At 38.4% G+C, this 25,528-nt stretch overlaps 3 protein-coding genes across 10 annotated transcripts; 2 read left to right on the top strand and 1 right to left on the bottom strand.

The window, feature by feature from the left end:
* The first annotated feature begins 1,444 nt into the window (after positions 1-1,444).
* Positions 1,445-5,703, top strand: ndufa13 (NADH:ubiquinone oxidoreductase subunit A13). The gene is made up of 5 exons (XM_036556601.1): positions 1,445-1,587; positions 2,928-3,006; positions 3,270-3,341; positions 3,755-3,824; positions 5,436-5,703. The coding sequence occupies exons 1-5, from the start codon at positions 1,494-1,496 to the stop codon at positions 5,553-5,555; spliced, it is 435 nt and encodes a 144-aa protein (XP_036412494.1). The 5' UTR covers positions 1,445-1,493; the 3' UTR covers positions 5,556-5,703.
* Positions 5,704-6,973: 1,270 nt separating this feature from the next.
* LOC118797431 (yjeF N-terminal domain-containing protein 3-like) lies at positions 6,974-18,947 on the top strand. The gene is made up of 6 exons (XM_036556781.1): positions 6,974-7,289; positions 11,141-11,249; positions 13,863-13,973; positions 15,089-15,202; positions 17,303-17,453; positions 18,518-18,947. Exons 1-6 carry the CDS (start codon positions 7,234-7,236, stop codon positions 18,715-18,717), a joined length of 741 nt encoding a protein of 246 aa, XP_036412674.1. The 5' UTR covers positions 6,974-7,233; the 3' UTR covers positions 18,718-18,947.
* cirbpa (cold inducible RNA binding protein a) lies at positions 18,828-25,178 on the bottom strand. Of its 8 annotated transcripts, XR_005005938.1 has the most exons (9): positions 25,087-25,178; positions 24,032-24,135; positions 23,645-23,751; positions 23,148-23,289; positions 22,790-22,958; positions 22,594-22,652; positions 19,419-19,512; positions 19,090-19,168; positions 18,828-18,914 (listed from the first exon to the last, which is right to left on the bottom strand). XR_005005938.1 is itself a non-coding variant. In XM_036556783.1 (7 exons), exons 2-7 carry the CDS (start codon positions 24,129-24,131, stop codon positions 21,375-21,377), a joined length of 585 nt encoding a protein of 194 aa, XP_036412676.1. In that variant the 5' UTR covers positions 24,132-24,135; positions 25,087-25,178; the 3' UTR covers positions 20,801-21,374. The 8 variants fall into 8 exon arrangements, 6 of the variants coding, with proteins under 6 accessions (XP_036412676.1, XP_036412679.1, XP_036412680.1 ...); XR_005005937.1 differs by having other exon boundaries at positions 18,833-19,168; XM_036556783.1 differs by lacking the exons at positions 18,828-18,914; positions 19,090-19,168; positions 19,419-19,512 and adding an exon at positions 20,801-21,382.
* Positions 25,179-25,528: the final 350 nt, after the last annotated feature.

Here is a 25,528-nt window from a genome sequence, read left to right as displayed (position 1 = left end):
CAATAAACATTTTCCTGCTGTTGCAGCTGTGACAGTCACTTGGAGTTTTTGAACGATAGATCCCTGGTCAGAAAGCTTATGCAAAATATATAAAGAAATAAATGAATAAAAATCACCATAATTATCAGTGTTTCCAGCTTTATTAAACTACAGTATCAGTCAGAAGTTTGACTGCACTGCTGAACTGAACTACTCCCAGCACTGAGGTTTCTAGTCTCTTTAGAAAAAGTGTCTGTTGAAAATGCCTTGAAACATCTCATTAAACATCTCATTAAATCTTGGATTCTACCAAATTTCCACAGCTTCAAGCACAAGGCAATTTAACACATTTCGTCCAGAAGTCGTCCAAATGTTCAATGACTTGGGCTTGAAATGACCTTGTTGTTGACCATTTCATTGTAATTTGCAAACTTTCTATTTTCATCAATGCACTATTTTTTCAACGCTATTCTGTCATTATGATCTTTTAAAATTATTTATGATCAAATTAAATATTACATTTTGCACAGTTTAAAGCATAATCATTTTTTTTGTACGAGCAAAACACAACTTACAAAGGTGCCATATTTCCAGCTGATAACATCCTGACACAGTGTGGCTTTCATTACACAGAGAGAATATTATTAAATATTATTAAAATTATTATTGTATTAGTATTGTATGATGTGACCAGCCACTTCATCATTTTATGTTCTATCCAAAACCACCAGTGAAACTCTGTCTGCTGAGTGGATGTATGTGATGCTGATTATGGTAAAATAGTGGTAAATCTGAAAATATGTTTTCTGTGTGGACTTACAGCGTCCCCCACTCTGTCACATATTACTTTTAAAAATAAGTTTTAGGCCTGAACTTTAGCTCAAACTATCATAAACAACATCTCGGACATCAGACTATGAATCCATAAACATTTCAAATAATAACTAGATTTTAGAGCCATTAAACTCTTTAAATTCCTATCACCACCACTGTGGACGGTTCTCTCAGTGTATATGAGCATTTCACATCAAACCACTCTGAATAACTTGTTTACATCTTCACCATTTAATTATGTAGAAATTCTGAAAAGTTGATGGAATTCCCCTTTAAGTGCAACTTTGTTGGATTTGTTCCTCTCAGGGTATTTTTAAAAGCTAACACATCAAGTCAGTGTCACTGCAGTGCTGAGAATGATCCACCATCCAAATGATAACTGCTCTTAGGTGGTCCTATGGGGGTCCTGACCATTGAAGAACAGGGTAAAAGGGGGCTAACAACGTGTACAGGACTGCAGTCTGTAATTGTAGAACTACAAAGTGCGCCTGTATGGTAAATGGAGCTGATAAAGTGGACAGTGAGTGTAGAAACAGCATAAGGAGGTGTGAAGTGTCTGGTCAGTGTGAGTCTGAATTAGTGTCCCCCTGCTGTGTGGTGTGTGGTGTGTTTGGTGGCGGTGTGGAGCAGCGCTGACTCTGAAATCCTGAGCTCGGCTCGGTGGTGGAGGGAGGAGGAAGATGGCGGCGTCCAAGGTGAAGCAGGACATGCCTCCTCCGGGAGGTTATGGACCGATCGATTACAAGCGAAATCTACCCAAAAGGGGGTTTTCTGGTCAGTAATCGCAATAATGTCCCCATCTGTGTGGTTATTAAAGTGGTCAGCTGTCGTATTTCAGTTGTATGGGTAGGGCATTGCTACACGGAGCTAGCAGCACAGGCTAGTTAGCCAGCTAGCTAGTGAGCTCCGACCACAGCACAGACAGAAGCGTTTTGACAGGAGGTTTTAAACCAATACGTGATTTTCATAATTCATATTTCAAGAACGTTATCTGTTTATTCCCATCACGTCAATGAAAATGTCGAAAAAAGTCTACGTACCATTGTAGTTACACGGTAAGATAATGTTGTTAGTAGGCTAACGGCTAAAGCTAATGGTTTGAAAATACAGGATAAACACTGCAACACAGTTTCAAGAAAGTTTGGTCAGCTTTGGTTTAATATCTCTTTTTTTAAAGACTATATTGTCCTTTGAAATGCATTTTTATTTCTGTTTTCTTTTGTGAAACACCAACAACTCAAACCTCATCTGAATATTTAGCTACTATGTGCAAGTTTTTAACTGTTTGATTGTCTGTCTCTCTTAGATAATATTAGTAAGTTACGGATTTATTTAATAGAAATGAATTAATTAAAAACGGCCATTTTTTATCTAGCAAGAACAAAGGTTATAGCAAGAGCAGCTAGAACTTCAGAGGCTAACTTAACGTTAACCTACACTCTACAAATCCTTTAAGGTTTGACATGTACACAAGTGGTTCTTCAGGGGTTCTGTAGTAAAGGCAATGGTTCTTTTAAAATTCTTAAGATTATAGAGCCATTTCATGCTTAAATGGTTCTTTGCATGGTGAAATTGTTGTCCATATTGATGGAGAATGTGTGTTATAAGGTTCTATATGGCACCAAAAGGGTTCTGCTGTTGTTACGATGCCAAGCTTGTAACAATAGAGAAACCCTTATTGGTGTTATGTAGATTCCTTTTCCAAAACTTTGTATATAGAACAACACATTTATCAGTCTGATGAACCATTTCACCAAGGCAAAGAACTATTTAAGCATGCAGCTGTTCTATGTAGAACTCATGGTTCATGGTCAAAGAACCCTTGAACCATATGTTTAGATGTGTAGACTTTCTTAGACTATTTATTGCAGTACAGTCTACACAAAGCAGCATGCATGACAGTATAGAAAATACATGACTCACACATGACTAACTAATCTGTCTAAAGCAGGAGGTTACATTACAGGTAGGTAGGTTCTGTGTGTAAAGACGCTACTGTTTTCCTCATCTGTCACTTGAGAAATTTGGTATACACAGGCAGTGTGCACTGTTGAAAGTGTAGAATGCATTTAATTGTTACACTGTCATCAGGATGGTTCTTATGTCATTCGCAGGGTATACTATGTTTGGGATTGGTATTGGAATAATGGCATTTGGCTACTGGAGGCTCTTCCAATGGAACAGGGAGAGGAGGTAGGGTTCTATGTGGCCCCATATATGGGTTCAGTAGTTTTCTCTGCTGTGTAGATATTGTAGGATGCTGTCTCATTTTGAGATTCCAATTCTGGATCTGATATAGTTACTGATGACCATCAGAAAGTTCAGGTTATATGGTGTGTTGTTATATCACATCATATAACCCGCTATAGTTCAGATCAGCTATAGAGATACATGCAGATGAAATATTACTCCAGGATTTCACGTGACCTCTGTGTGTGTTTGTGTACGTCTCTCAGGAGGTTGCACATTGAGGAGCTGGAGGCACGGATAGCTATACTGCCTCTGCTACAGGCTGAACATGACCGCAGGTGAGACACTGTTGCACTATATTCTTCATGCTCTTTTGCTCTTTTCCAATAGGACCGGATTGCAAACACAGACTAAATATTGCCATGGACTGGACTGTCCTTTTGATAATAATCTTAATGTCTAGGGATGTGGATAGTCAGTTGTGTAAGTCAGTAGTAAACAGAGAGGCAATTGTGAGTTTATTCAGTCTGTAGGTATAAACAGAGTAGAGATTAAATGGCTCCTTTTTTATGCCACAACGTTTTCGTCTTTCTAATTGTTAAACCTCTTCAGTCTTTTGTGTTGTAGACATAAATAAAATGAAAGTAAGTTTAGATGCAAGTAAAATGAAGCGTGTCAGGTCTGAAAGACCCTCACCCAGAGATTTTGTCAGCTTTTGTGATTTGTTGTTTACTCACCTTGTTTTTTGTAGGACGTTACGAATGCTTCGAGAGAATCTGGAGGAAGAAGCAATTATCATGAAGGATGTCCCTGGCTGGAAGGTAGGATTTGGTTATGTACGGACCGTTTTTTGTTTGTTTGTTTGTTTGTTTGTTTTGTTTTTTTGTTTTTTTTTTCTTGAATTTGTGTTTATTCTTACATTTTTTATATAAAGTAAATAAATGGCTTACGCTTGTAATTTTTGTCCAGTCAGGTCAGTCGACTAGTTTGAACTAGGTCTGGGCGATAGGGCAATGTATTCAGATACATGATGATGGACAAGAAATCCGATGGCGATGTATGAAAGGCGATTAAAAAGGCCAACATGCTTTTGAACCTCAGCTTGCCTCAAATTGACTCACTGCAGTAGCTCAAGTGACTGGGTACTGGGACTGTTACTGATAAAACATTGAGTTATATAATGGCACCATTAGTCTACAGTTGAGTAAATTCCCCACTGTCTCCGCTGTGTGTGATTTGCTGAGTGAAATTTGCAGTGCTTTATTGTACAGCTGATGTGACCCGGTGGTTAACTGAATTCTGAAAACATTGTGGTTATGACACAAAACGCCTTGGTTTTTAATCTGTAAAGCACGTGGATATGGCTTTGGAAATCACATGCAGTCTGAAGTTTCTGCAGAAGGGAGCGGTGTTAGAATGCAAGTCAACATAATCTTTTCGAATCTATTTCGAATAATTTTTTTAGCTAGAAAATATTGTGCTAGTTTTTGTTCGACATCATCCAGACATAGTTTGAATAGGAAAAATATGCAGGAGTTAATCAAATGTAAAATGCACTTGAACTACAATGTAAAATTAACTAGTCAGGCTTTATACTGAATGTCATCCTGTTTACCATCACACTGTGTTCTTAAGACTCATCCTCAGTATCTCTCTTACTCTGAATTGTGTAATCCATTTCTGATTGGGGAGGATCAGACGTAAAGCTGTTGTCAGTATGATTTAGAATTAGGTTCTTTTCTTGGCTTTTCACATTATGGGTTTATGTGATGACTTCATCACATCATTTGTTCAGTCCCAGAAGATTTCATTTTTAGGAGTCAGTGTTATTCCATGTCTCTCTTTTTTGTGCAGTACAACTCTTTAAATGATTTTATAAAATGTGGCATAAAGCTAGCACTGCTCAGTCTATATGTAGGGCTAGCTTAGTTCTGAATAGTGATTGTTGGTATAAATTACATTGACTCGCCATCTCGTGAGCACACTTGTGCTAATGTGGCAGGCTTTTCACAGCTCTTTCACATTTTCACAGCTAAGTTTGAAATTCTAGCTAAAAGCCCAGTTCAAACAAGTCCAGAGGTTTATTGGTAGGTGAAATGGCACTAGAGGTCTGGACATATTGAGCACAAGTGATCATATTCTTGTTTTCCTGTAGCCTTTCATCTAAATGTAATGTCTTTTGCCCACCTTTAAAGCTTGTTTTGATGACTTCGCCATGCACCAGCAGGTGGAGAAAAATAATATTAACCAATAATATCATGTTTCACATTCTACTATTATCATTGAGCAAAAATGCCCAGTTAGCTCACAGACCCTCCCTGATGCCGCATTTCACTCAGAAATGTCATGGTACGGAACAAGAATGCATTATGATTACAAGTCAACGTAAATCAGAAAAGTTTATGAAATGACGTAGTTCTTTCTGTGTTCAGGTGGGTGAGAAGGTTTTCCACACAGATCGCTGGGTGACTCCCCTCCCAGAGGAACTCTTTAACCTTCGTCCCAGAGAGGAGCTTCTACACAAGAAGTTTGGCTTCCTGTGGTACGTGTAGAATCCAGCTGACTTCACTCAGCCTGAACCCAGTGAGCCCTCACAGGGGACCAACCATCTGCCCCCACCCAGCTCTGGAAAAAGGAGCACCTTGTTCAGATTGTAAATGTTTAAAGTATTAAATGTGTTTTCTTTGATTCCCAAAAGAAGTTTTGTCTGAATCTTTTTTTTTTTTCATTAATTTCTGAATAGGTATGGTGCATTACCATGATAACAAGATGATCATTCCTAGAAACTGCACACTGTGTTTAGCCTCCCTTATACTGTTGTAGTGTAAATGGCTGGTAATTAAGGCATCACTGGGTAACTACATAGGCTTCTGGAATACATATATGTATTAGCAGCTGTCATCTCAAGTATTTTTTTAAAACCTACTGTGGAAATAGTGGTGAATTATTGCGTTTAGGGGTGGGCAGTATGACAATATTTGTTACTGTGCTAAATTTTCACATTACAATATGCTTTTCTGTGCATATCGTGGACATCGTCACGGCCAACTGCACGTTTTGTTACAAATAGAGTATAATTAGTAGTCCTGTATAATTGGATTTAGTGCAGCACAACAAAATCACTTTTTTCACACAGGATGCTATTGGGGATTTTTTTTGTCTGTTCTAACTTATCAAACCTCAGAAAAATTAATTGTTGTGATTCGTATCATTTTTTTGTATCACAATATGTTTGCCATATTGCCCACCACTAAATCCACATAATCTTAAATTGCGCAAAGTGCACAGAAGTTCACCAAGTACAAGTTATTTCAGCAGTGATGCATTTAAGTAGAAACAACTAGTGATTCAGGTCTTACAGTCAGTAGTTATCTGTAACGACAAGCTTCATAGTAAAGACATAGACTTAAACAGGTGTGTAGAATACACATACGTATTGTCAGTTGTCATAAGGCATTTTACATTCCCTACTCCGTAAGTAGTAGTGGATAACTGCTTATCTTAAGAAGTGGATTAAGTTAGCGGTGCAATGCCAGTTGTTGTCTGTTACACAGAACAGGCCCCAGTCATTAGCTGTTCTGTTGTGTATACTGCCATGCAGACTTTGAGTCTTTTTTCTGAGATGATTGCGATTTACTGTTAATTGTGTGCAGCTTTCTAATCACACACCCACGTAGTCGCTGGCTTTCATTAGCTGCCTGCTGTCCCTGCAGTGCTTAACAAATGTTCTTTCACACATCATCTTATCTTACTTCTCCTGTGGGAATATTTCTATTGTACTTTTGATTAATAAGGCTTATCGTGAGTTAAACATATACCACTCCTCAAACATACCCAGCACAGAACAAATTTCCTTTCATGTCTTTCAGTACTCAAGGCCCACCTCTTCAGTGTGCTCAGCCAATGAACAGCCTTCCTCTCTGTTCTCTTCTCCTTTGATTGGTTTATCTTTTGCAATCTGTAGCAGTAGTGCCAGCAGAAACACTAAAATTCCTGTGTGGACTGTAGGAGTGAGAGCTGGAGTGAAGGGTAACATTCGTGAATAAGTGAGAAGACCTTAGCAGAAAACACCTATAAGAATAAAGAGAGGCATTCATAAGACTGGAGGAAACAGGTTCAAAGCAGTAAGGAGGAGTGTACATTCTAAAGCTCAAACACACTAACATCCAAGTGTGTTTGTTGGTCACTAAATTGCTGCAGTGAAGCTTCATCTAGTAATTTACGGAAGAGATGAACAACAGTGCTGATCCAGACTGTGAGTCCACAGAACCGCTGCGATATCTCAGGTGAGCTGCATTCAATGCTATTGATACACTATTAAAGTTTGTTTGGGGTAGTTTATATCACAGACTACTATTATGAACAACTCAGATAGTACTGTGCAAGGTATGTAGTTAGTCTGGACCCGTCAACAGCTCCTTAGAGTTTTAAGGGGTATGTCTGAGTGAATACAGACATGGAAAATCATAGTAGTCGCATTTATATTGTCAATATTTGAAACAATCATTTGTATTTGCTTCTCATTGTTAGGATGTTTCAATCTGAATAACACTAAATAATTAACCAGCTTAATTTCAGTATTAACTAGAGTATCGCTTGTTTCAAATAATTTGCCTTCTTCTTAGGAGACAAAACATCTGTTTAAGCCTGTAAGAACGATTAAAGCTGCTGTGAGGAATTTTATATCAACATGATGACAGTAGCCAACACTTCATAAAAAGATTCAGAAGTCAGTGACGAAGCTATTTACAGCTCTACAGTGAGGGGAAGTATTCAGATACTATTGTTTTTCCAGCGCTGTCCACTTCAAATGTACATGCATGATGTCTTTTTACATTGTACTTGTAAATGTGAACAAAAAGTATTTATTAGTAACCACACACAAGTACATGCTTAAAAACAAAACAAAAAAATTATTCAGACACCACAAATTAATAGCATCAGTAGATTGTTGCAAAACTGTTGCTGGCATTTACAGCTTTGAGACACCTACGGTAAGAAATAATTCGCTTTTTGCATAATTGTGGTTCAAATTTGGTCCACTCCTTCTGGCAAATCTTAAATCCCCCAACGTTACAAGAGTTTTTAGAAACCAGTCGAGTTATATCTATTTGGGATGTGTATGGTCTTTGCTAGAGCTCTGTATGTTTTTCCATTTGAGTGTTGTTTAATGATATTTTTGAGAGCTTTAAGAAGCTCCTTTACACTTATTGTATGAAATGACATCAGGTACAATTTGCACAAGAACATTTTTAGTTTCATTTTTAGAGTATTAATATGTATACTTGTTCCCCCTCACTGTAGATTTTTAATCTCTGCATTGCTTATGAACAGTCCTATTAAAATAAATAGCTGATGACTAATGATAACTATACTTCACAGATCCCTCAAGATTATAATCTGTAGGAGACAATGGAAATTATAGTACACATTTTAGGTAACTATGTTATACTGCCTGATAAGACTTACTTATTGCATAGAAATAACAATATTCAGCCTGTTGTTTTATATTACCACATAAAACTTTGCTTGTTGGCCAGCATTACCAATGAACAGCCGGTCTTACTTTGTGCATAGAAACTCATTGGGGATCATTATGGTCCACTCTGGTACAATGTTACAAGTGCAGATGCTTTTACCCAAAAAAAAATCACTTGTGAATCTGAGCAGATTCAAGTTGCCTGCCAAGATTCAGAGAAGAAACAATCCATTCCTCCTGAACAACATTCCACAGATCCTACCGAAATAGGCCTGTCAGGACGTTTAAATTGAATGTGTCTGTCTCATGTCAAAGAAATACCATTTTAAGGTTGATTTATGGCCTGCAAAGTGTATATCTTTGACATGAAAGTCATGTATCCCATAAAAGGTTTTAAGAACACCTCAACTCAACTCAGTTTTTTAAAATAGTTTTACTGCTCAATGTCAAAAGAGCTCATTGCAAATGTATTTTTTCCTGGGGTTCATGGACATAAATGGACATCATGGAAATAAAATTTAGGACTTTTTAATACCTCTTTAATACCAGTTCTAATGCAATTTAAGACAATTCGTACAACCATAATGAGAACTACTAATGAACGGAAAATTCTGAAGCAGCAAACTTGGTCTCTGCCAACTGTCGTTGATTTTGCACTTCTCCCTGTGTTTGTATTCACACAAAGCTGGCAAATCTGGGAAGGTCCCCTAGGTAACGCAGCTGGCTCAGCATACATGAAATTTTGGCAAGCATTTTGCAGTCGTAACACCCATCTCAACAGGCAGTAAAATTTGTGGTCAAATAGGCAACAGTTTTTTGGGTGTAACAAATTGTAGATACATATATTAGACATAGTACATCCAGTGCCATTACACTGTTACATATATAAAACCTTGGGGGGAGGGGTTTAAGGTCTTAAATATGTTCAATTAAATGTTTTTAAAGACTTGTGGATACTCTGTCATGTGTGACTTGACTCCCTGCTGTACTCTGTCCTTATTCAACCTCACCCCTCCCTCATAGCACCAGCTGGCTAGAAAGAGTAGGGGGTGATATAGTGGGTCTAAGCAGCATGTGTGTAAACCAGCTTCAGCATGCATGGACTAATCTTATGGCACTACCAGCTGAGGAGCATTAGTGCTCTATTATTGAAATTCATAAAACAAAAATACTAAGACTTTCTACAGTCTTGCAATTACTGTGTATAACATGCAATATTAAGACTCTGACTTGCATGCGGTGCAATATTACACGAAACTGTGCCTTCTGATACATACACAATACTGTCTGATTATATTTCAGAAAAGAATGGACAAAATACTTGAAGTGCTACCTGCTGAGCGACATCAGCTCCATACTATGAGAAAGAGCAGTACTTGAAATAAGTTACATTACAGTCCTGCAGTTACAGTTAATAAACTGTGTTAAGCAGAAACAGCTCACTTCAGAATTCCACACAATACATCAGGCCTGTGTTTTTGAAAATCTTAATGTTTAGTTATAAACATAGGGCCTCACAATGGTGCACTCCACAACGCCTTGGCAATGGCTGGATGTAATTACTTTTTCTTAAAGTAATGCTAAAATGTGGCCATCATGCTTCTGAATCAGACCATTGAGCTTAACCTGACCGTGTACTATGAAGTAGGGCTGCTACATCATTGCTTTATCATTACTGCATCTGCAATACTGATATGGCATAAGTGCAATATATAAATGAGCCTCTAACCAATTACTGAGTGTATTATTGTGTGCTATGAACATGTACCAATTTACACGTTATTTGGAGGTCGGATGAATAAAGGTGTACATATGATATGAATATGGAAAACTTCGGTGAAAATTAATGCAGGCTGATGCTTAACTGTGTCACAAGTTCATGTGTTTGTAATATATTGAATGGTCTATTACAACTGCTGTATGTAACAATAATGCCAATATGGTATTTTGTCCAGAACATGCATCCCTAACCAAAATATTGAACTACTGCCTTAATTCTCCCTGTCTCTTTGAACGAGACACTGACATCTGGTGCTAAAGTTTGTTCTTGAAGGTTTATGCTCCCCTTCGTGTGCGGCGTCTGCTGCCTAATCAATACCCAGTTTGAGCTCAGGAACTGAGGAGCTCAGCTCCGCCGGCACAGTGCCCTGCTCACATCCACCCACAGATCATATAAGGTCAGCACTAGAGACAGAGGAGTCTATCCAGAAGAAGTCAGTTGATTGTTACAATGATGCATTAAAAAGTCTTACATGACGGTTGCCAATTCAGTTTGAAATACACAACAGGGACAAACCAGCCAGCATCTTATCACTTTTTATTGCCACAGTAGAGTTGTGCATGCTGTAAATCTATGAAATACTACATAACAAATCTGCAACTAATCCAAACTCCTAAAAATTTTACAATTGTTTGGTTGGGTTCGAAAGGGTTAATAGAATGTGTGGATTTAGTCCGAATGTAGACATTAGAATGATATAAAGCATTTTGTAGACTTTGGGCCAGGTTGCATTTTCTTAATGAATGAATGAATGAATGAATGAATGAAATGAATTAATTCATTTAAAAACAAATTATTTAAACCACTAAAAGCTTTCTTATGGAAGTTATTCATTTCCCCCCCAACTGTTTTTATATAACAATGGGATGTTTGTACAGTAAGGAGGAGGCAGTAGCCATGGAGACGGAGCTGCTGAGAGACTATCGGTTTGGGCAGCAACAACTGATGGAAATTTTGGGACATGCGTGTGCTGTTGCTATCACTAAGGTTAGTTCTTCAAAAACATCATTGGTCATTTAAATATTCAATTAATGATGCTGCTTCATAAACAGCTTATTCATTAACAGCAGGTAAATCATATTCCTATAAAACCTTACTGAAATAACCTGTGTAGTTAGTAGATGTCTTTTTTACTCCTGTTATTATTACATTTTTAATGTGCACTCTTATTGTTCTCTTGGTTTTACTTTTTGCTTTTGTCCACTGTAACATACTTTGTGTCAGAATTGGGGTTCACTGAAAATGGTCACAACTTATTTTTCCTAAATGAATGCTGCGCTGAAGTAGTTGAGAGCAGGACACAACCTAACACAAGGTCAAATGTAATATTCCATGTAAAATTGATACCTCATGCATTAGGAAATTTAATGGTATTCCCATGGCAAACTCATTTGTGCTTTTTGTCATCAATCACACAAAGACTTCTCAAGATTCACCATAAAGATGTTTTTGTACCATAATTATTTTTTTATTCATCAGTGTATTTTAATCATTCAGCTGGGTGTTGTGTTTAACACACAGAATTCACACCTACACTATTTTATTGGCCTTCTTGGTGGCTGTAATAAAACATTGCTTTGAAGCATATAAACCACTCAAAGTGAGAGCTTGACAAGCTAAAGTACAGCCTCACTTCCACGTAGCAGTGTTAGTTTTAACACAGTGTTATAACTACAGCCCTATTAGAGCAGGATTAGTTTTACCAGAAGAGATGTAATTTGTGCATGATTTGCCTGGCTGATTCAAAGAGGATAAAGTATCTGTGTAATTTCCCCAAATAGCCAGAAACAAAACATCACTGCGCAGACCCTTTACGTCAGCAGCAGGTGGCAAATGGCAAATATGGCACCAATAACACCAAAAAGCAGAACTGGCTGAGGGAGAACACTTTACCAGAGAATATGTAGAGAGGAGAACTGCCACTCAGTAACGTCTTGCAAGTTTGTCAAACGGTAGAGGGAGCTGCGGAACGAGTCCAAAATTAATGGGTTAATATGAAGCATTTGAGTAAAATCATAGTTTGTAAATGCTTTAAATGTTTTTTTATATAGAATAATGCATTCATTCCCTGAACACAGAACAGCACAAAATATTTTAACATCGCTGTTATATTTTTGAGCACTTTGGAACTCCAGTTATAGGACTTTGTAAGGGCACCTCATGTACGTTCAAGACATCAGTGAGCACGAACAGCTCACCAGCCAAACAGCACTCATTCGTAGTAATGCTAACCAAGTAGCACTCAGTAGCAGTAATGCTAGCATCCTACTGTCCAAAACCCATTTACTGTAGAAAAAAGGAACTATACAGATATGCTTTTTTTATTTTTTATTTTCCTTATACAATTTAAAGGAAGATCCTGGACAAGTCTATAGGACCTATTTTGCTGTTCGTTTTTAGCCTTTTAGCTCCTTCCACCCCCATTCATTGAGGACTTGCTCGCGGGCGCCCTCTGGAGCTTTGCCATCATGTTTTTGATATAAAAGAAGAAATAAAAAGTGGCCGGTCTCCCCATACACCTGGCTCTGACGTTACATCTCGTTTCAGTGTGGGGTGACGCCCATTCGAAATGACAATGCATAATCATAACATAGAGGAGGGAATATACGCTGAAATGAATTGTGGATTTCAGTGGTCTGGTCATGAACCTGAGCATTAAGGAACTGTCAAATCGAGCCCCACTTAGCTGTTAGACTTGTCTTCAGGTCACAAAAAGGAAAAAAAAAGGTTTAATCCAGTATTATTATTACATCTCTGTGATGTTGATTTGAACAGGACCACTATTACTGAGGGAGCTCCGAGTTCAGTGAAGGTAATTTACATAATAAGCTACAACTAGCCCCTCAGTCTGAAGGGGTAAGTTGTAACATTTTCACTCATACCATTTTTTGGCTGAAGTTTTCATAAATGTTAAGTTGTGGAGACAAAATTTACATTTAAATTTGAAGGCTGCTTATATAAAATATTAATTTTACTCAGATACATTTTAAAATAAGCAAAGACCAAAATGTGTTAGCATTGCTAACGCATTAAGCCCTGCTCTCCCTACTACGCTTTATGTTTTTCAGGACATATTGTGGAATATTTAAAAGGCTAGTTAGTTATTGTTCCTAGGGCTGGGCGATATGATGACATTTTAATTGTTATAATAATAAATTATGTCACAACATGCTTATTTCAGCATATCATGGATATCATCAGTACTTAAAAACACTGATCACTTGAATGTTTTATTACAAAAACACACAATTAGTCCTATTTAATTGATGGTAGGGCATTGCAACATGTGAAACACCGAAAATGATTGTATTCAATTTTGGATAAAATTAACAGTAGATTACTTGATTACTAAAACAAGCTATATAGTGACAGCCCAGCTTGCATGACATACAGTTTCTCACTCCTAATAAGAAGCTCTCAATGGACTAAAACACCTCGGAGAAGGAATGCTGATCCAGAAATAATTATTTTTTAATTGTGATCTGAATCAAGAAAGCACGACCAGCACTCGTGCTCTGAAGGCCTTTGTAAATTCTAGCCCTGGTCAAGCCATACTTGCCTTCCTAAGCTGTTGCTCCTCTTGTCCTTGTCTCCCTGCAGGCCTTCCCGCTGGGCACTCTGAGTAAGAGGCAGCCCACCGTGCTAGTGGTGTGTGGACCAGATAAGAATGGCTGTATTGGCCTGGCCTGCGCAAGGCATTTGAGAGTGTTTGTAAGTGTTCTGCAAGACAGGAATGACAAACTTCAGTCCTTGAAGGCTGCAATACTGAACTGTTTTGTTATCCCCACTCCAACAACCTTATCACTTAATTTTGAGGTTGAATTAGGTTTGTTTAACATAAGAAAACAACATTGGAGCAGTGTGCAGACCTCCAGGATTTGAAAACCCTACTGTAACGGCAGCCCACTACCACTAGGGTGTAGCAAACTGCTGCTTATATACATTACAGTTACTTCTTTTTGAGATAAGGTTAAGATTATAAAGGCTGAAACCAGCATGTAATATTATATATATATATTATTATTATATATTATATATATATATATATTGTTATGTATATAGTTACACATATTGTATATATGTTATATATTAGGTTATGTATTCTGTAGTGACAGCATTGCACCCCTCAGCCTCAACAGTGTGACAGACATCATTTTTATCCATTAGTGTTCTTGCACTACAGTACTCAGCATGCATTATGCAAATACATCACACAGCCATTGGGAATGCATCCAATGCTTAACCAGCCTCGGATATAGATGCTAATAAATACATCTACGGCGCTAGTTAGCATTACTGATATAGCACTAACCTCAACTGGTCATCACATTGTTTTCTTTGTTAAAGGAATAAATCAGTTGAAGAATTGGCCAGCTAGCAAAACAAATATTCAAACAGCCCACATCCAAGTATCCACCCCAAAACAATTCATAATCCAGTGATATTTCTTAAAAAAAAACAAATTTACACCATTTCACCTTATCCTAATTGTCATAATTAGACATGTTTAATTACTTATGTTTGTAGTGGAGCTGTAATTCTAATGTGGAACCACATAACCACATTATTATTAGCAAGCTAATAATAATATTAAGGATAAAATCATCTTGAGAACGTAGTTTATCGTAGATCATACAACACAGTGGAACTGAGCAGAAGCACTAGTATCATAATATGCAACACTTGTGGTTTAAGCCATTAAAGAGTGTACATTACCAGCAGTGAAGGGAGCAGCTGCTGCCTCCACTCATGATTATGTCAACACCATAGCAGCTGAGGTTTAATAATGGAGTCTCCCCTCATCCCTTCCCTCTGTGTTATGGTAGGATTACATGCCGACTGTGTTCTACCCAAAGCGCTCTGCACACAGCCTTCATCAAGACTTCACTGTGCAGTGTGAGAGAATGGACATCCCATTCCTGTCCTACCTGCCCACAGAGGTGAGAGAAGCTTCAAAGCCCCAGGTTCCTGCTGTACTCAAGAATTCCTTCTTGATCTTTGATGCTAGTAGACATGTTCTCAACTGTCCTCTCCTGCAACCATATTAGAAAATCACTGTTATGGCTTATATTTACATTTACTGATACTTTTGTCCTCATATTAAGCACAATTCATCAATCTATACAACTTAAAAGTCAAAATTCTTGTTACCCCATAATTAAAGTATAGTGACTTTTGTCTACCTCAAAAGCATCTTCTGAGCTTTGATTACAGTACCGTGAGAAAAATATTATCAATAATATATTTCACGTCCCCACTCTTTCACCCAACCTATCATCGAGCGAAACTATTCATCGATGACTCAGTAGCAACAGCCATCAGCCACTGTCTCAGGCCTAGTGCACACCATCCTAATGTTCTTCTACAAGCACCAACAGACCTAAATGCTCAGTTGGCAAGCCATACCTGTGTGACTGTTGGGAGATTCTAGAATGTTCTCCCACCATTAACACTGTTAATACAATGTTCTTTATATTTCACACTGTTTCATTCAGCTTGGAATAGTATAAAATTGTGACCAACATTACAACCATGCTTCCAAAAAAATTGGGATGCTGTGCAAAATGTAAATAAAAACAGAGTGCAATGGGGTGCAAATCATTTAAACCTGATATTTAACTGAAAATATTACAAAGACAACATATCAAATGTTGAAACTAAGAAATTGTATTGTTTTTTGAAAAATATATGCCCATTTGGATTTTGATGCCAGGGTGAATAAAAGTTGTGTAATGCTAAAAAAAAACACACCTGGTGGAACATCTCTAATTAGATTAACTGGCAACAGGTCAGTAACATAACTGGGTGTAAAAAGAGCATTCCAGAGAGGCTGAGTCTTTCAGAAGTAAAGATGGGTACACCACTCTGAGAATCCTGAGAAATCTCTACGCAAGGTACAAGGCCAAAAACAGTATTGGATGGCCATGATCTTTGGGCCCTTAGGCTGCACTGCCTTAAAATCAGACACGAATTCTGTAGTGGAACTCACCGCATGGGCTCAGAAACATTTCCAAAAAACAGTCTCTGTGAAGATAGTTAATTGCTGCATCCACAACTCCAAGTTACAACTCTATCATGCAAAGAAGAAACTGTCTATGAACAGGATCCATAAACTCTGCCACCTTCTCTGGGCCTGAGTTGCTTTAAGATGGAATAGTGTCCTGTGGTCCAGTGAATCAAAAATTTTAATTCTTTTTGAAAATCATGGATGCCGCATCCTCCGGGCTAAAGAGGAAACGGACCATCCGGCTTGTTATCAGCGCACAGTTCAAAAGCCACCATTCATGATGGTATGGGGGTGCATTATTGCACATGGCATGGGTGAGTTGCATATCTGTGAAGGCATCAGTAATGCTGAACAATACATACATGTTTTGGAGCAACATCCAGATGACGTCTTTTTCAGAGAAGCCCTTGCTTATTTCAGCAGAACAATGTCAAACCAAGCTCCGATTCTGCACATATTATTTCTGCATGGCTCTGTAGTAAAAGAGTCCGAGTGCTCAACTGCCTTCAATCCAGACGTCACACACTGAAAAAATTTGGCGCAGTAGTCTCCTACGTTCCCAAGCGCTTAATGAAAGAAAAGGTGATGCAACACAGTGGCATCAAATTCAAAATGGAAAAATATTTTTCAAAAAAAAACAATAAAATTTCTCAGTTTCAACATTTGATGTGTTGTCTTTGTATTATTTTCAATTAAATATAGAGTTTAAATGATTTGCACATCATTGGAGTCTGTCTTTATTTACATTTTGCACAGCGTCCCAACCGTTTTGGAAACAGAATTGTAGAATGTTGGGTTTCGTTCTATGGCTGATAAACACGACATATTTGGGTAAAACATCATTAGAGTGGTGGTCTCTGAGCGTTTTCACTTGATACAGGGGGATAGTGAAACATGATATTAATACCCTTCTCCCTCTCTCCCCAAAACTGAAATGGTTTAGATGTAGGCAAAAGTCCATTTTGATATTATGTTGACTTTAAGCCTTAGCTTAGTTCTCTGGCTGCTGAGCTACCAGGTCTCATATTTTCAGGTGCAGCTTGTAAATGATGCATACAACCTGATTGTCGATGCGGTGCTGGGTCCTGAGACGGAGCTGGGAGCAGTTGAGGAGCCCTTCACCAACATCTTACTTACTCTCAGAGGAGTCAAAATCCCCATCGCCAGCCTTGACATCCCCTCAGGTCAGAAAACAGCAAACCATGCTGACAATGACAAATTCTGTAGCTTTAGTTGTTATGGACCATACGGTTCATGTAAATCAGACAATAAATGTGTCCTAAAGTGTTGTATAGTAAAATATTATGTCAAGACCGTCCTTAAGATTTAGAGCTCTAACTCCACCCAGCATTAGCTTCTGTGTAATTTTCTGTTCATTATACTGTACTGTGGAAACATTTTAGGCACATAAGAAAATGATATTTAAAAAGCCATTTAATTGGGCAGCAAGAGTTTTTTTGCTTTAAAAAACACTATCATTAGAATAAATATAAATAACACAAATACAAGTAGTGAATTATTGTACATAAACATGTTAGTTTAGCCCGTTCATAACCTCTTCTACATAAAGCTCACTATTAATGGTAGTTGTCATCATCCAGTATCAGGTTTGGCTAATCAATTGGCTAATAAATGAAATCATGTGCTGGGAGTGGATTTGAACAGAACTCTGCAATGGCTGGAGGTGTAGTTTTTTTAGGTCAGTGGTGCACAACTCCGGTCCTGGAGGGCTGGTGTCCAGCACAGGGGAGGTTTCCCTGCTCAAACACACCCACTAAACCTGGTAATTAACAGGTAAGTGTAATCAGGTGTGTTGGAGCAGGTAAATCAACAAAGTGCTGGACACCGGCCCTCCAGGACCGGAGTTGTGCACCCCTGTTTTAGGTTTATCTCTCTTGAAGCATGATATCCCATCAAGGACACATCTCTCAGCTGAAGCAGGCCTAAGATCACTTACAGCTCTGTTAGCAGAAGATCACATGCTTATACAGCTCTGGAATAGCACCCCAGACAATATTAAAGAAACAAGTCTGACAAATATTTTAAAATGCAAATTGAATATATACATGCCTAGTTTCTCTTTTCATATTGTTGGTAGGCGTGCTGTTTTTTGATTCTGACCATGGCATTTTTATCTTTTCAAAGTTATATCCTGTGTAAAGCACTTTTAGATTTTACTATACAAAAAGATTATGATTATTATATGTAAATCCCTGACTGACCTCTTTAATGACCACTCTCTTTTCAGGCTGGGACCCTGATGAAACCAGTACAGATGGTCTCAGCCCTGCTGTCCTCATCTCACTTATGACACCAAAGAAGTGTGCCCTCAGTTTCTCTGGAACACATTTCCTTGCTGGACGTTTCCTGCCCTATGACATTCAAAAGAAATATGACCTTAATCTACCCAGGTTCTCTGGTACAGACTGTATCGCTGAGCTACAATAATCAGTCTGTGCATTACTTTCAGTATTTTTTTTTAAGAATTCCTTCCTGAAACCCGGTTTCACCTGTGGATTGTTAATTATCCAGACGAGTAAAGAAAGCAATACGAGTAGTTTCAAATGTTGGATGGGTTTTATTGAGAGAATGCTGTACTGTAACAACATTACTGTCCATCTGCTCCTCTTCACACAGACTAAAAACTGAAAATTAAAACAGCTGCATTAGCAAAAGGATGTACTGGTTTGCCTTACTTAAATATTCATCTTAAATGATCACTTTCACAGTAGACAAACTTCATTGCTAATGGCTATGAAAGAAGAGGACTCAATTCCTCTCCTGACCAACTCAGACTGTCTCGAACAAAATAGCTAGTACCATGGTAGCTTCTCTTTTTGCAGCCTGTTGTTTGATGTGCTGTTTCTGTAGTGCCCCATATTTCTTCCATATGCCACACCTGGCAACGGAGAAGAAAATTTCTATTTATAACACGAAGCAAGAGTCATGCAGTTAACTGGTGTTATACCCTACATGATGCAATATCACAACAAGAACAGAAAACAGGATTAGTATTTGTATGCTGTAGTATGTCTTTAATAATCATTCCTTACAAAAGCCAATCAGAATGGAGTTTACAGTTAAGTCATAACAGTAGAAACCATTTAAGTTATATAAATACATAAAGAAATAATCATCTAAATACAAACCTTAACTTTCAGGCCTTGAAGTTTACCACTGCCACCACATTGGGCGTTCTTAATTCAATGGTGAAGACCACCTTTCTTGTGGGATATTTTCAACCTATTCAAAAAAAGAAAAAAGCAAGGAATCATTAAGCAAGAATAACAAAGCAATGTCAAATACTGAGAAAAAAAGATACTTTGTTAGGTGAATACAGATAAATCTAAGTGCTTCTAACTAAATGAGAGTTAGAACTATCTGACATGGAACACAAGGAAATAAAAACTGACAAGATACGGTTCAAAGTGATTCTACAGGCCACAAAAGGAGATGAGCTCTAGAGGGCAAACCACATTAATGCCCCAGGTGGGTCAGAGCAAAAAAAACAATTTTCTGAATTTTGAGAATGGTTCAGGATGCATGGACAAGGCATGAGAATAAAAGTAGACTGGAGTCAGGTCAGATTTCATTCTCAGCATCTGACACCCCTTGAGTGTGAATTTAAGCCAAAAATGCTAGATTTCAGGAAGGGGAACAGGTGACAAAAAAGGAGCTCAGGACACCATGCAGATGTGTATTGAGAGAGAAGCCTTAAAAGAAAAAAAAAGAAACATGTCTGACATCAGTGGCGTGGTGGGGAGGTAATTCTGTAAACACTGACGTATTCTTTAGAGCACAATTATATGAACTAAAATAAAAGGTTTTGAAGGTTGTGAACAGGAGAGCAAAGGAAGGTTACCTCACGTACACAGGCCTACTGTTTCTCCATACATCAACTAGCCCAAGAGAGTAGCAGCTTTCTCCTGTTCCCATGACAGGAGCAATCACTTCCGTAGGTGCAACACTTCATTCTCCAAGGACGTGAGTGAAGAACTTTGCTCCACTCTTTACAAAAAAACAGTAGAGCTCTTGGATGCAATGAAGCATTTTCTCTTTATACCGGAGCCAAAAATCAGAACTGTTAACCACCAGAATTTTCCATTAGTGGCTAAATGCCAGGCACATGTTTACCTCAATTACCTCACTGATTTTGATGAGCCATTACTTGGATATCCCAAAGAATGCATTATGTTCAGGGTTTACCAATGACTTTTTGCTTTAATAAAAAAGAGCAACTTTTTAAGAGAGGTATGAGATACATATAGCATAATCTAAAGCTAAAATGTCCCAACTTTAAGTTTCAGTATCTAGACACTGGTCACTTAAATGTCTACCCACTTGCCATTATTTGTCTTAAAAGTAGAGAATTTCCAGTCTTTTAAAATTAAGCTGTTTTACCATTATAACCAATTTAATTTCTTATGCTTGTCAATTTTGTTACTGTTGTAGTTTTGGTTTAGAGGTCAGAGCTACTTAGCATTAAGGTTTGTTGTTGCATTTGACTAAGATAGTGTCTTTACATGTTAGGTTTAAAAGCACATACAGTGGATGAGAGTTAAGATAACTTGGAATCTTCACCTTTAACCTAAACCCCTTATTTCAACTGCTGAGGAAAGCTAAGACTGCACCTGAACACTAATACTGAACCATTTCTTCATATCCCAAGCTAAAATAAACTAAAGTTCAATTTCTGTTCAAATCCCCCTCCTCAGCCAGCATTGGAACTTCAAGTTTGTTAAAAGCACAAGCAAAAATCAGAGCATTTTCAAGAAATCTCATTTAATAGGCTCCATGAAGCCAAAAATAAACACAACAAAAAAAAAAAATGTAAGGAATAGTGAGTCATCAATGTCGATACAAAGAACAGGGCACATTCTCCCCAGTTTGGAAAGAGTACTAGTAACAGGGTTTCAAAAAGTTAAGTTCTTTCACATAGATCACTATATTTTAAGAGTTTCGGTCCATCATTACAGCACAAGGTTAAAAATGCAAAAACGTTGAGCAGAGCAGAGATACCTCTGGGAGAGTGAGGCTGAACGTGGCAAGCTGCAAGCTGCACTTCAAGAACAGCACCAGTGCTGGCCACCTCACTCCAGCAGTGTTCACCAGTCTGAAAGGAATTCACTTTTTGGATACTTGAAATGGACAAAAGGCTTCTTCCTACTGACTATAAAATTAGATTTTATTTCAAATGAAATTCATTTATGTTTTTTCAACTCCAAGTCAAATATTTGTTGATTCTACCATTAAGCAAACCACAGTTGCTAAAATGCCCTTGGTGAGGTAGAACGTTAAAGCGCAGGGAAACCCTATATAATGGAATAAAGCTTAAGACATGCCTTAGGCTTTAAACTAATTTACATAGGTGGGGCTGGACCAATAGTGATAGCAATACTGTGGCAGCTGGTCAGAAGTGACTATCAGAGTTTTGGTTTCACATGAGGCTCAAGAAAGTAAAAAATTTAAGCCATCGTTTCCCCAACCCTGACTTTAGAGGTCCTTAAGCCCTGCACACTTGAGTGTTTTCCATGCTACCAACACTCCTGATCCAAGTAATCCACTCTTTAATATGCTTTTAGATGTCAGAGCAGGAAGTAACACTAAAATGTGCAAGGCCGGGTGCCTCCAGGATAGAACTGGAAACACTGGTCTAATTAAAATGTAACAGAGCAGCCAGGACGCTCCCCACATTATTTAGAACATTTCACAGCCAATACGAACAGCCCCCCACCCACCTAAAACAATATATATAAAATACAAAGGAAACTACTATGTTGAAACAAAAACAGATCCTTGAGGAGTGCATCTTTAGATAACGCACAGCCAGTGAAGTGACGGGTCTTGGGTTTTACTCGTGTGCAGCTGAGGAAGAAGCAGGCACACATGAGAAGACACTGAAGCATCTGCACACATTTTAGTTTGATACACAAAATCCCTCATAGCTATCAGTTTGAACAAAAGACAAAAACACCAAAGCAGGTGGCCCTACAATCAATAGGCCTGAGGGAAGTCAAATTTGGTCGTTATTGGCTGTGACTGATTTTGGGCTACAGGGAGCACAAGTGAACAAACAAAGCCTCATTTGGAAGTGGGCACCATTCCTCAAAGTCACAAGGTGGGCAAAGCAAGGTGGGAAAGATACAACCCACTTTTGGACTTTCACCTCAAGCATTTCTTAAAGTATCAAAGATCCAGGAAAGACTAAGACTAAAAAAAAATAATAAAATAATAATAAAAATAAGATTACATGACGTCTATTGCTCCCCTCAGGGCAAGTGCGCTATGCCTGGGAATCTAAGACACAGAGAGGCTAATACGTACCACCATAGCGGTCATAGCCATCTCTGTAGGAGCCCCCACGATCTCCATAGCCAGAACCCCTGAAGAAACAGCAAGAAAAGCAGAGAATCAGCATTTAAGCAAGTTATAGTTTAGAAGAGACAAGACTTTGTCCACAAGCTAAACATCTACAAATAATGTTCAAATCTCATTAGGAATTGGTATTACAAGACCTTACCTGTCTCTGTTGTAGTCTCCACCCCCACCAGAAGAGTAGCCACCTCCACTTTTGTAGCCACCACCTCCTCCACCATAGCTCCGGTCCCCACCATATCCGCGATCACCACCGCCATACCCCCTGTCTCCTCCTCCATAGCTCCTGTCACCACCGCCATAACCTCCTCCACCTGATAAGAGATATTTCAATATCACTTGATCACAGACAAAACTAAGCCACAAACAAAGGAACACACAAAGCATGCTGCTCTCAATCATTTCACTCGATGTGCTCCTACATAACCATTATATTATTTATTATTATATTATTTGAAAGATGATCATTTAAAGTAATTAATGACTCAGATGCTCATCCGCACCTCTTGGCCCACCTCTACCTCTTCCTCCTCTGAAGAATCCACCACCTCCTCTTCCTCCACCACCCCTGTATCCACCACCACCGGAGCGGCTACCACCTCCTTTCCCTGCTTCATCCACACGGATTGCCCTGCCATCCACAGACTACAGAGAGGAAAGAAATCAGTTAATGAAGTGTTTGTGGGCTGAATTTTGCTTAGTTTTGCACTAGAGCTAATCTAGCTACCAAATAAAAGTTTATACTCCCAAATAAGTATGCATGTATTATTTTCTTGCATTATAAAAAAGGCAAAAAAAAAAAAAACAGAAGACTATGTAAAGTTTCCATATGCCTACTACCACCATTGCAGTGCTTCAACTTGATTCATTCTTACAGATAACATTACACAAACATTTGGCGTAATGTGAAAGTCCTTTTTTTCTTTATAATGAAACATTTCCATGAACTGTCTGACTCAGAATGCAAATTGAAAAATGTATAGAAGAAAAACAGCCATACTTTTCCATTCATTCCCTCCAGGGCATCTTTTGCATCGTCAGGGTTCTCAAATGTAACAAAGCCAAAACCCCGCGACCTGTTTGTCTCCCGGTTTCTGGCAACATGGACTGCAAAGATAAGCAAATTAAGAGTCAACCACGTGACATTTAATGGCCCACCATATTAACCCGGTCATGGATTTAAGAGAAAATACCAAAACGTATGAGATGTAAGGAAATTGTATAGTTACAGCATGGATGAACATGTAATCAAAGTCTAAAGAGTACTGTTACACTGTCAATTTCGGATTTATCATGACAGATTTAAGATTGACATTAACGGGTTACTGCACAAAACAAATGGGGGATAGCGCCGCGCCTCTACAACATGGCGGAAACCCGAGCTCACCGTTTGTGATCACGCCATACTTGGAGAAGGCTTCTTCCAGCGACTGCTCTGTTGTGTCGAAGCTGAGACCTCCAATAAAAAGCTTCCCTTCGTCCGACATGTTTCTGCAAAAAGATAGTATTTTATTACGATTTTCATGAACATATGAAATAAAAACCTCTATTAACTAGTTCGCTCGCTCTTCTGTAGAAGCCCATTCCCGCCAAGTGGAGGAGAACACGAGCTTCTTAGACCAAGTTTCCGTTCCACCTTAAATGGTGCAGACGTTGCATTGTGCCGCCTGTAGGCGCCATAACGCAAGCGCCCCTATTTAAGGTGGACCGGAAAATTCAAATAAGAAGTCGGTGAGTTAAAAATTATACTTCGGCTTAGTTTCTGTTTCTATCAGCAGTATGTTGAAAGTACAACGTTTTACAACTTAAAACAACGACAGAACTGTGTCGAAATAATGACTCTTAATCTTGACTTATCTGGATTGAATTAACGAATTTTAAACTCGTTATTTCGACATAGGCTTATCTCGAACTTGGTTTCCTGTGTTGAGAAGTCGTTATTTCGACAAAAAAATAAGTTTCTGTCGAAATATAAAGGAAAACGCAGTATCACATGCTGAAGGGCTAGCCGAGGTGGCTAACTGGGTCATTGTGTTTCCCTGCTCGCTGTGCTAAGCTAACCACACGGCTCAAAAGTAGGTCAAACAAATAAATCCGCACACTTAAAGCCAAATGCGCCATTAAGCCTGCAATGTGTAAAATCTGACATCTTCCACAACTGTCATTAACTGCATAAGTTTTAGACGGTTTGGTGGTGAATACGACACCGAAAACCGAAGGCCAGACAATAGTGAAAGCGAGCAGCAAGCTAACATTCGGCTAACTGCGCCATTTTAGCTCGCCTACCACCACGTAGCCTACTTAGCTACAAAACCGGAGCCAAAAATATCTGCAGTGCGGGCTTAAGTCTGTTTTAAATAAACATTCGCTTAACTTGTACTGCGAATTAATTCAAGAAAACTGCACAAAATCCTAAAACAAGAAATAGTGAAAACGATGTACCTTTCTTAGCTGCGACTGCTACGAAGACGCGAGATGTCCGACCTCAGTGTGGAGGAAGAGAGGGCGGCTGCGGGCTTTTAAACGCGAGCTGGAGAGGCGGGTCCAAACTAGCATACGCGCTTAAAACAGATGGTTCATCAGTAAAATGAATGGTTCTATTTAGAACCATGAGTTCTATATAAAACCATTTCATACTTAAATGGTTCTTCAGATTCATGGATAATGTGTTGTATATGGTTCTATATGGAACATTTTTGAAAATGGCTTATATAGCACCAAAGAGGTTCTTCTATTGTTACAAGCTTGACATCGTAACGATAGCAGAACTCTTTTTGGTGCTATATATAAACATTTTCAGAAACGCTTCTTAAAGGGTTCTTTAGTAAAGGGAATAATGTTGTATGTGGTTTTATATAGCACCTTTTTGAACATGGTTCTGTAT

Source organism: Colossoma macropomum, unplaced genomic scaffold, assembly GCF_904425465.1.
Source record: "Colossoma macropomum unplaced genomic scaffold, Colossoma_macropomum, whole genome shotgun sequence".
In the NCBI taxonomy this organism is placed as follows: Eukaryota; Metazoa; Chordata; class Actinopteri; order Characiformes; family Serrasalmidae; genus Colossoma; species Colossoma macropomum.
The sequence above is the reverse complement of the archived record's forward strand: the minus strand, read 5'-3'. Positions and strand labels throughout refer to the sequence as shown.

Bases quoted from the DNA above. Each gene is read 5' to 3' on its own strand.
- ndufa13 (XM_036556601.1), top strand. From the start codon at position 1,494: ATGGCGGCGTCCAAGGTGAAGCAGGACATGCCTCCTCCGGGAGGTTAT. The intron at 1,588-2,927 runs GTCAGTAATCGC...TGTCATTCGCAG, and splicing joins ACCCAAAAGGGGGTTTTCTG to GGTATACTATGTTTGGGATT. The intron at 3,825-5,435 runs GTAGGATTTGGT...TTCTGTGTTCAG, and splicing joins AGGATGTCCCTGGCTGGAAG to GTGGGTGAGAAGGTTTTCCA.
- LOC118797431 (XM_036556781.1), top strand. From the start codon at position 7,234: ATGAACAACAGTGCTGATCCAGACTGTGAGTCCACAGAACCGCTGCGA. The intron at 7,290-11,140 runs GTGAGCTGCATT...ATGTTTGTACAG, and splicing joins GAACCGCTGCGATATCTCAG to TAAGGAGGAGGCAGTAGCCA. The intron at 15,203-17,302 runs GTGAGAGAAGCT...TCATATTTTCAG, and splicing joins TGTCCTACCTGCCCACAGAG to GTGCAGCTTGTAAATGATGC.
- cirbpa (XM_036556782.1), bottom strand. From the start codon at position 24,131: ATGTCGGACGAAGGGAAGCTTTTTATTGGAGGTCTCAGCTTCGACACA. The intron at 22,959-23,147 runs GTGCGGATGAGC...ATCTCTTATCAG, and splicing joins AGGTAGAGGTGGGCCAAGAG to GTGGAGGAGGTTATGGCGGT. The intron at 22,653-22,789 runs GTAAGGTCTTGT...CTGTTTCTTCAG, and splicing joins GGAGACTACAACAGAGACAG to GGGTTCTGGCTATGGAGATC.